Genomic DNA, 9,449 nt, shown 5'->3' with positions numbered 1-9,449 from the left:
TTTTTTTTTTCTTTTTTTTTTCTTTTTTGCTTACTCGCGCAAAGAGTCACACGGCTTAACGGCACAGACATCAATTCGCCTTCCTCACTTTCCCACCATCACAAGCAAAGAAGGGAGGAAGCTGTTTTTCTCCTGCACAAAGGGATGTCACATCAGCCAGTTCCTTCTTCGCCTTCCACTGAGCTGCCGGACTGTATACCCCCATCCTTTTTCCTAGCAGTCACTTTCCCATCAGAGTGTAAGAAAGTGCATTAGCGATCCATCACTGGTCCTGTGGCGTCCGCTTCCGCCTCCTTCTCCCTCCCACCCCACCCCTTCCTTCCTTTGCTCCTTCCTTATTCGTGTTATTTTTGTTGTTGCTTCCTGTGTTTGTGTCCTCACTGCTTGAGAGTGCCGTTCGCATGCACCCATCACCAACGCCAACACATCACGCCGAAGCATCCGCCCCCCCCAGCTTTCCTTCAAGCTCCTTTTCCACCCCGGCTGGTTCCACCCACGCCATATCGTCCTCCTCAAGGTTCATGCCGCCAAGGATTGCGGTCGAAGTATTTCCAGACGGGTCGACTGACCTCACCACATCCCCTGCCGCGTCGTTGGCGAAAGGCGGGACGGCAGAGCCAAACTCAGCACGATACGCCTCGAGTCGCGTGCGTGTCTCTTCGTCGAGAATCGTCACCTGATCAAGCTGTGAACGTCGAAAGTCGTCCAGAATCTCACGTGCCACCTGAAGCTCCTGCTCCTGACGTTGCCGCTGCTCAGCCTGGCGCTGCTCTACTTCATGCTGCTTCTCCTTTTGAAACTCGCTATACACACGCTGCCAAAGCTTCGACTGCCGCGCGTACTCCGCGGAGTCACGCTGGCCCGCCACAATAAGACGGCCGATGTTGTGATCATTCAAATTCAGGCAGTAGGCGCAGGCAGTCTTGAGAAACGTCTTGGCAACCGCCATCGCCTGAGAGCGTGGCTCTTGCCGGACAAACTCAAAGGCAATGGAGAGACCCGTGGCAAGAGACTGGCGGAGATCCCGTGCCTTCTCTGGTGTGATCGCCTCCTTGCGTGCAATCGCATGGACAAATGCAGCGCAGTACAAGAGAGAAAGATTATACTGCAGAAGGGGCAAGTTTGGATTCTCCGCCACAACCGCATTGAGCACTGCAACGGCCTCCTCATAGCGATTTTCACACGCCAAACAAAACGCCAACGAAGATGTCTGCAACGGTGTTCGCTTCGGGTCACGTTCAAGGTAGTCTATGGCCTGCTTGAAGCTGTCATTCAGCGTCTTTACATTGGCCATGTGCGCCTCATGGTGCCGACGCACGTAGTCACAGTTTGGACGCACTTCTCCAACACGATCTAGCAGGCACTGGCAACGATCATAGTCTGCCTCCAAACCAAGGCAACAGGCAAGCCCGTGCGCCGCCAACACATTGCCATTATCACGACGCAAAACAAATGTAAAACGATCCTTGGCACTTGCTAAAAAACGACGATTGTCTTTGCCGTGCTGCTGGCTGCACCAAAGAAACACCGCTCCAAAGGCGAGGGCAACTGGAAGAGGTCGACCTCTCGCAGAGCGAAGTGCCGCCATTGCTGCAGTAGCACGAGACTGTGTAAAAAATAGTTCGGCAATGGACGCTAACGAGGTGGGATCCTCTGGCACAATCTGCTGCAACAAAACAAGCCAAGCGACGGCTTGTCGTACGAATCCGTCTGCCTTTGCAAGAACATGAAGGCGAATATACGGAGGCTGAAAATAACCGTGCTGCTTTACAAGGTATATGTAAAGTTGTCGGGCCCTCGTACGATCGGTTTCCTCTAACAAGAGTGCCAAGTTAAACACCAAAGGGACATAGACTACAGGTAGGTTGGGTTGACTTAAAAAGTCCGCCCCAAGTTCCCGATCTAGGATCCTCTGTAAAGCGTCAGTGTCCCCACCTATAGAAGCTATATTCGCAAGCAACTGCATTGACACGGATTCCCCCACCTCTTGTTGAATCCGAGCAAGATGCGACATGAGCTTTTTTGTATCCTCTTTATTTAAACGGGCACACCAGGAGGCAAGGGACCATGACCGAATGTCCCCAGGTGCCACAATCTCCGTGAGACGCCCACTATACTCCAATGCCTTCTCATGTAGACCATGACGAGAAGCGTAGGCCGCCAGCAGCTGCAAGACCTCCTTTTGATTAGGATTATCCCTGTTAACGCGCAGCAACAAATGTTCAGCCTCGGTTTCCCTTCCCGAGAGGAGTAAAGCCCGAGCGTAGTGAATCCGTGCTGCCATCAGATTCGGGAGAACCTGCATGGCCGACTCAAGCAACAAACGGGCGTTAGAAAGGTCATCAAGAGCAAGACACAATCGGCCTTCCTGATAATCCGCTGTGGCACTTTCCTCAACGGTGGCCACCCGACGCACCTCTGCAAGCAGGCGGCGGATGGAGCCTGCAGCCGCCTTCACTCGCTTCTGTGTCACAGCGCGGAAGTACACGAGGTCCGCCACCTTGAGCAGCACCATGGCATTCCCTGGCAGCAAGTGGCGTAGACGCTGCGCCACCTCAATCACCTTTGGAATTTGACAGCGGTCAAGAAACACCACAAGGAGCGCCAGGAGGGCCAACTCATCATCCTTATTCACCTCTAGGGCCCGCTCCAGGCATCTCTGTGCGTAGTCCAGATGACTCAGGTGATACGCGCAAAGCCCCATCCCCACCCGCACAATCGGAGGGCAGGCGCTTCCGAGTGTTTCCAAAAGAGCGCGATAGTGGGAAAAAGACTTCTTGTAACGTTTCATGTGGTAACTCACAGCGGCAAGTCCTAGCCTCGCTAACACAAAGTGGCCATCTGCGCGAAACGCCTCCTCAAACTTCACACGTGCCGTCTGAAGATTTGTGCCACTTGCCATTGCCGCAAGCCCTTCCAAGTAAAGCGCTACAGGACGGTGCAGCGAGTGGGACATGGTGTCGCTCATGATACTTGCCACCGTCCGTTCGCCCCCCATTGCTGCAATGGAAGCACGCACACAACGGATGGCAAAAAGGTCATGCAGCTCCTCCCGGCTGTGTGCCTCCGAAATGTCAACGCTATCAAGGATTGACTTGGCGTGCTCAATTTCACCCCGCGAAAAGGCGTCATGCGCGTCGTCTAACGTCGCTTGCGTCCGTTGGGAATACGCTAGCATGATATATTAACCTGTGAGTGAGTGAGTGAGTGTGTGTGTGTGTGTGTATGTGTGCAGTAAACGGACAGTTTTCCTTCGTCTTCGTTACCTTCACGCACTCCCTCCGCGGATCACTTCCACTCCATATGTGTAGGAGAGAAATCGAGTCCATCGTCACAACGAAAGTGAGGGAAATTAAAAGAGAGACGGACGCACAATCGCACTCAGTCCTCCATCTCCCTCGCACACACAGCTATGCGGACACGCACACGCGTAAAAAAGAAAAAAAACCCTCCCCCTTATCTCCCCATCTAATTCTCTCTCACTCTCTCTCTTTCCCTCATTGTGATCCAGAAGCCTTCAAATGGCTCCGTAGCATGCAACTGAAGAAAGCTCCTCGCCTACCCCAGCAGAAATAACTAGGAAGGGAAAAGGAGACGAAGGGAAACTCGCAGCAGAGTGGAAATGTTACTCACCATTGCGGTGCCTTGATGTCGTCATGTAAAGAAAAAGTACAAGCGGTGCTCCTGCAGGATCCCAACCTCGTCGCCCTCCTCCCCCCGCACGAGAATTTACAATATTTTGCGGCTTTTCCCTCCCTCCAGTGTAGGGACAAAGCGATTCCCACATGCCTAACGACACGCGCCGCATCGAAGTGTCATCTTGCAATACCGCCAACTGTGTAACGGTGCACCTTCAGGATCAGCACCGCGAGAGAAAGAGAGAGAGAGAATCCGTCGCTCGTTTTTCCCCAAGCCTATTCCTCTGCACAGACGCAAAGTTACGGAACGCTGCTGCAGCATCCCGGGCGACAGTCCCGTTACAAATCCCCAGCTCACAAGCCCAACATCCACCGGCGCGTGGCCAGCTTGATCCTGCACTGATCACTTTGGACAAAGCGCAAAGCATCTCTCTCTCTCTCTCTCTCTCTCTCCCTATCTCTCCGTGTGTGTGTGCATTAGCAGGACGGACGTCGGCAATGCGGCGCTAGAGCGTCAAGAGGAAAAGCACGTGCTGATCTCGTCATCACACCATAGCTTCCGCGCACAAAAACTTTGGCCCCTATCCACTCAGAGCCACAATTAGAAGGAAAAGCCAGCGTATCTCACATGCAAGCGACGCAAAAAAAAAAAAACGAGCAGCAGCAAGTAGCTGCTCATACCGCGAAGCAAAACAAAAGTCACATAAATAAATTAATTAATTTATGTTTCTACTGCAGCGTAGACCACCACTACAGCAGCAATGAAGGCATTACAAGTTACACACGTACACACATGCACATCAACAGTAACCGTCCTTCTTGCTTGCTCATTATCTCTCCCTCTCCACCACTCAAGGCTCGCCATCACCTTCAACTCGAACCGCGTCCACGCCGGCTTCTTCGTTGCCCTCCACCAGCGGTTGCCCAAGTGTTAGCTTGGCCAGTGTGACCTGCCAGTCAGCAACCTTTGCCGCGATTTGACCCAACCCCACCCTCTCCGCCGCGATGTACACCGCACCTGCAACCGTCATGTCTGATTTAAATACAAAACTGTGATTTGGCGGAAGCTGCGGGAGTGATGTCGCGGCCAGCTTACTCTGACTGAGTTGCAGCACCGTCTCCGGGCTAATCTCCACAATAAAGGAAGGAGGCAGTAAAGGAACTAGCACACCAACACCTTCAGCGCTAAACCTAAGCTTATTGTTACTGTACTTCACGTAGGATTCGAATACCTTGGATCCCACGTGTACAACACGAGGTCCAAGTTTGGGGAGGATGGCACACACAGCCTTATTCGCAAAGTAAATTTTCTGTTCACGCGCGGTCTCATTCCGAACAAATAGTTGGTCTCCCGGAAAAGAATCAGGAAGACCCAAAGCAGCCTGCACCTCTTCCTGTAGCAGAGGTGAAAGAGGCTTAAGCATCTCGCCCTTCCCATGGAAGGAAGAGGAAGAAGTGGGGGCGGCAGTAGGAGTTGGATACTCCTCAAGGCACTCCATTACCGCGACAAAAAAACCGCCTGTATCCTGAAGGTGCGGTAGAACACGTTTAGTGTAGTGTATATTTTGCTCCTGCAAACGCGCACTGTTGGGGAACATGGAGGCAACGTAAGAAAATCCGTTCCTTGAGTCTCTTGCACAAAACGTCTGAGCCTCCTCCATCGTGTGCAACCTCGTTGTGAGGTCCCTCGTGAGCAGCGACCAATCCTTCAAGCCTGGGGCCGCCACGAGACCAGGCGCGAGCGGGGTGGGATCAATCAATCGGAACGTGTTTTTAGACTGGACAAGGCACTCCGACACAACAGCCTCATCCTCCACAGGGTTTAGACTGCAGGTGGAGTAGACTACTATGCCCCCCTTCTTGCAAAGCATCATTCCACGTAGCAGGACCCGAATCTGAGTACTGTGCAGGTTGGCGCCAAGAAGGGTATTCCAACGGGGCCACATATCCACTGACTTCCTCAGCGTGCCGTCACCAGAGCACATCACATCGCACAGCACGCGATCAAACTTGTCCTCCGACGGTAACAGGGGAAATTGTGTTGCATCATGGTTCGTCACAATCAAATGTGCGTGTGCACCGGCTGAGCGGTTCGTCTGATGCAAAAGGACATCAAGCCGTGAGGTATTAATATCATTTGCCACCACAACACCATCCTCCGCAGAAGAAAGAAGAGCTTCAAGGATTTGTGAGGTTTTACTCCCGGGTGCCGCGCACATGTCCAGCACACGGTGGCCTGGACGCACTTGAAGTAGCACTGGAGGTAGCATACTTACTGCCTCTTGACGGGTCAGGTAGCCACCCTCATTCATTGCAGCAATTATCTTCTTTAATGCCTTCAATTCCACGCTGCGCTTAAGCTCCCCACGAGAGACGGCACACTGCAGTGCTGCACCCTCAGTAACGAAAGGGAGTTGCGTCACTGGCAGTACACTACTCAGGCGGGACTTCAGGTATTCAAGAACGGCGTCAGCGCATGACAAAGATGGATGCACACGGAAAGCCATGGGCAGCGCACGGCGAAGCGCCTCCATAAACGCATCCCACTCCGCCTCCCCCACCACATTCGTCTTGTAATAGCGGTTAAACGCATCGTTTGCCAAGGTCGAGACATCACGCGCGTCGGCCGCCCAAGTGTCCTCCTGACGCCCCCGCTTAAGGCCACCTTTCCGCATTTGATTGCGACGCATAGCCTCTCGCACCTGCTGCACCTATTCCCTCCCCCTTGCGATATCTCCCCAACCCTTGCACCACTGGGGCAAAAAAAAGAAACAAAACAATCTCAACAGATAAGTAAATAAACGGATAATACGAAACCCGCATCCTCTGATACGGCAAGTAAAGATGTGATGGCAACAAGAAAGAAAGAAAAAAAAAAAAGAGAGGGGCAGCCGAGGCTGTTTATACGCAGTGACCACATATTTTGCTCCTGATATACATGTAAATGTGCACGTCACACGCACACATGCATATGTGTTTTACCTCTGACCTCACCAAATACGACGGTCGGCATCGGCCCAATAGGCCAGACATCCTTCACTCCACTTTATTCCATCCTTTATCCAACCTTTTTTTTTTGCTTTTATTGTTATTCGTATCTCTGTTGCTAAAAATCCGTCACCGTTGGGTTCGACTTTGTTTATTATTAGTCCACTTCTCACCTTTGCGTTTCTGTTGTTGCCGTTTTTTTTTTGTGATTGCACGTTCTGCGTTGAGTGAATGACTTCTTGAGTCCCTACTCCATATCGAACATCGTGTCGGACGTGCCGTCATTCGACGCGGCCCTTGCCTTCTCCTCCCTCAACGCTTGGGAAGCAGAGTGGCGCAGAGCGTTGCTGTGGCCGTTGGAAATGTCACTTCCAACACCTCCCGCAATATTGTGACCATCCTTACTCAGCATGTACGACACAGTCGGTGTCGTAGAAAACTCCTTGAGGGAGACGCTCTTCTTCATGTCTCCGTAAGAGATATCTGCTCGATATGAAAAAAGGACAAAATATGTTCTTCTTCTAGTTATATATATATATATATATATCTAAAAAGAGATGGCAGAGGATATGCAAAGAAGGAATCTAAGTTCAATATGCATGCTGTGCACGCGGCACAAGCGTACTTGCTTACATGAAAAGAGAGACGGCAGGGAAGAAAAATCCAGCTACAAAAAAAAAGAAAAAGTAAAAAAATAAGCAAGACTCTCTCATTCCTCTGCGTAAAGCACGTGGCCTTCAATGTGCACTACCCGCAGCGGATGGTCAGGCTCTCTCTCCGGCATCTCCTCCAACATCTCGTCAGCTACAGGCGTGGCAGCAGGAGCCTTTACAACTTCATAGGCAGACCTTGAGTCGTCCCAGACCACACAATCGTCTGGAGAAAGAGTGCCTCCCTTCGCAGCATGTTGGTGCATGGCCCCCATAATAAGTTCATCAACACGCACCCCGTGCAACGGTGCGGCCCTTCCGCAGATTGGACACGCCACCGCCGGTAACGCCTCGTCGCTACCAGAACCCCACCTCGGGTTTGCAGTTTCCTCAACGCATTCTCTCTGACGTAGTGCTGCCCGCTGAGTGGCGCGCACAAACGTCGCCATGTCAAAAACCTCCTTGTGCCGACACAACGAACCCCTGGCAGGAATCGTTATGACTACCAACGAAATGGGGTCTCGCAAGGGGAGCCGCCAACGCACCGCCATTGGCACGCCATCACTACCGGCATCACCGATCTCTCGAGGTCGTTTAACTACTTCATGGCAACTGCGAATACTCTGAGGACGCCAGCTGGAAGCTGATAAATCCTTCATCACGTTTGTAATTTTTTCCACATCCCACCGAGATGCAGGGACAGACTTTGTAAGCGCATCGAGGCGCTGACGATACATAACCCGTCGCATCGTGCAGAAGGCCTCTATCTCACCCATCGCATAGGCAAAAAACGACGCCTCTTGGACAGGAGAAACAAGACTGCTCAGCTCCGAGCGAAGCAGCTCCACGTATTTAGCCGCATCTCTAATCACAGAAGCATCTAACATAGCCAAGCGACGACAGAACGCGCCACACAACACCGAGCACTGACACAAACTGTGTGTAGAAGGCGCTTCACGCCCAAATTCATCCTTGACAGCTTTTAAAAGCCGCTTGTGTACATCCTCCACCGCGTTTGCAGTGTCCATAAAGCGAATTTCATACAAAAACTCTCGGCCCAACATTTCACACACACACGGAATCACGCTGTGGAAGAAAGACAAAAGTCACAAACAAATAAAAACAAAAGAAAAAAAGGAAAAAAGGCAAAAAAAAAAAATGCATGGGGAATTTTAAAAAAAGCAACAACAAGAACAAAAAAAAAGGAGTATTTTTGCAAGCATTCAGACAATTCCAAAATGAGATACTCAGCTTCATTTCTTTTTCCGTTTTTCCTCCCACTTTCATGTCTCCCATTCGTGGGGAGTTCCACACTTAGTGCCCCATGGAGTGTCACCACGACTTTGACAAAATACCCTCCAACTGTTCATCAAACCGAGTTGTTGGAAGGGAAAGCTCAAACCTCGCCAAGACCGCCATCGCTTCGGCTGTTTCTTCATTGCACAAAAGGCCTCGCTGACGCTTCTCGCGCCCAGCCGACGTCTTTGCTTGAAAATCAAGAAACCGGGTTAGCACTCGCATCTGCTTCGCCTGGACACGCCCAGTAGGCGGAATAACCAACCCCGACTTCCCGTCGCCTGTTGTCCCTTCTGCCGGTGGCATTACTACTGATGACGATGAGGCCAACACGTGACAGTGCTGAAGAGAGGTCCCTGTCGCACTGGTTGCCTGCGGGCAGGCAAACACCGAGGTGAATACGTTTGTAGCGCTTGGCCCTTTTTGTATATACGGCTTTGCCGCTGGCGCAGGTGTATTTTCATCATTGCCGGAGTTGCATGTGACCTCCAATTCCTCCACTGCCTCCTTGCCGTGTTCTACGTCTTCGTACCGTTCGTCATTTTCTTCAGCTTCTCCCTCCTCCGCCTCTTCTTCGGTTTCTTCCTCCTCCTCCGCCTCTTCTTCGGTTTCTTCCTCCTCCTCCGCCTCTTCTTCGGTTCCCTCCTCCTCCTCCTCGCAGTGGAGACTACAAGGTGAAGATCCAAGTGCTACTGCCTCTTCTTCATCATCGTCCACAACAAAGGCATTGTCCGTGATGAAGTTCATGTCACCAACCCCTACAGACAAACCGTGAAAGCAAAAGTGAATAAACAAATACAGAAAAACAACTCCCACTCACAACACTTCCTACATAAAAAAGACACTGCTAATGAAACAGTCGTCACCGCTAGAGTGT

The 9,449-nt window shown here is 51.5% G+C and overlaps 4 protein-coding genes across 4 annotated transcripts, besides 8 other annotated features; all 4 read right to left on the bottom strand.

Annotated features, from left to right (window-relative positions):
* Window positions 1-28: a microsatellite.
* A 285-nt stretch (window positions 29-313) lies between these two features.
* Window positions 314-337: a microsatellite.
* Window positions 338-427: 90 nt separating this feature from the next.
* On the bottom strand, window positions 428-3,178 carry TraAM80_05925 (RNA polymerase-associated protein CTR9; the record flags this gene model as incomplete). Its single annotated transcript, XM_029382785.1, has 1 exon — window positions 428-3,178. The coding sequence occupies one exon, from the start codon at window positions 3,176-3,178 to the stop codon at window positions 428-430; it is 2,751 nt and encodes a 916-aa protein (XP_029237454.1).
* Window positions 3,179-3,190: 12 nt separating this feature from the next.
* Window positions 3,191-3,232: a microsatellite.
* A 241-nt stretch (window positions 3,233-3,473) lies between these two features.
* Window positions 3,474-3,499: a microsatellite.
* Window positions 3,500-3,869: 370 nt separating this feature from the next.
* Window positions 3,870-3,889: a microsatellite.
* A 176-nt stretch (window positions 3,890-4,065) lies between these two features.
* Window positions 4,066-4,101: a microsatellite.
* A 388-nt stretch (window positions 4,102-4,489) lies between these two features.
* Window positions 4,490-6,328, bottom strand: TraAM80_05924 (tRNA (cytosine34-C5)-methyltransferase; the record flags this gene model as incomplete). The annotated part of the gene is made up of 1 exon (XM_029382784.1): window positions 4,490-6,328. One exon carries the CDS (start codon window positions 6,326-6,328, stop codon window positions 4,490-4,492), a length of 1,839 nt encoding a protein of 612 aa, XP_029237453.1.
* Window positions 6,329-7,152: 824 nt separating this feature from the next.
* Window positions 7,153-7,176: a microsatellite.
* Window positions 7,177-7,297: 121 nt separating this feature from the next.
* Window positions 7,298-7,324: a microsatellite.
* Window positions 7,325-7,335: 11 nt separating this feature from the next.
* On the bottom strand, window positions 7,336-8,340 carry TraAM80_05923 (uncharacterized protein; the record flags this gene model as incomplete). Its single annotated transcript, XM_029382783.1, has 1 exon — window positions 7,336-8,340. The coding sequence occupies one exon, from the start codon at window positions 8,338-8,340 to the stop codon at window positions 7,336-7,338; it is 1,005 nt and encodes a 334-aa protein (XP_029237452.1).
* Window positions 8,341-8,608: 268 nt separating this feature from the next.
* On the bottom strand, window positions 8,609-9,319 carry TraAM80_05922 (uncharacterized protein; the record flags this gene model as incomplete). The annotated part of the gene is made up of 1 exon (XM_029382782.1): window positions 8,609-9,319. The coding sequence occupies one exon, from the start codon at window positions 9,317-9,319 to the stop codon at window positions 8,609-8,611; it is 711 nt and encodes a 236-aa protein (XP_029237451.1).
* Between the last annotated feature and the right edge of the window lie 130 nt (window positions 9,320-9,449).

This window comes from Trypanosoma rangeli (assembly GCF_003719475.1).
Source record: "Trypanosoma rangeli strain AM80 chromosome Unknown Tra_15.4_contig_00204, whole genome shotgun sequence".
Taxonomy (NCBI): Eukaryota; Euglenozoa; class Kinetoplastea; order Trypanosomatida; family Trypanosomatidae; genus Trypanosoma; species Trypanosoma rangeli.
This window is presented reverse-complemented; position numbering and strand designations above follow the sequence as displayed.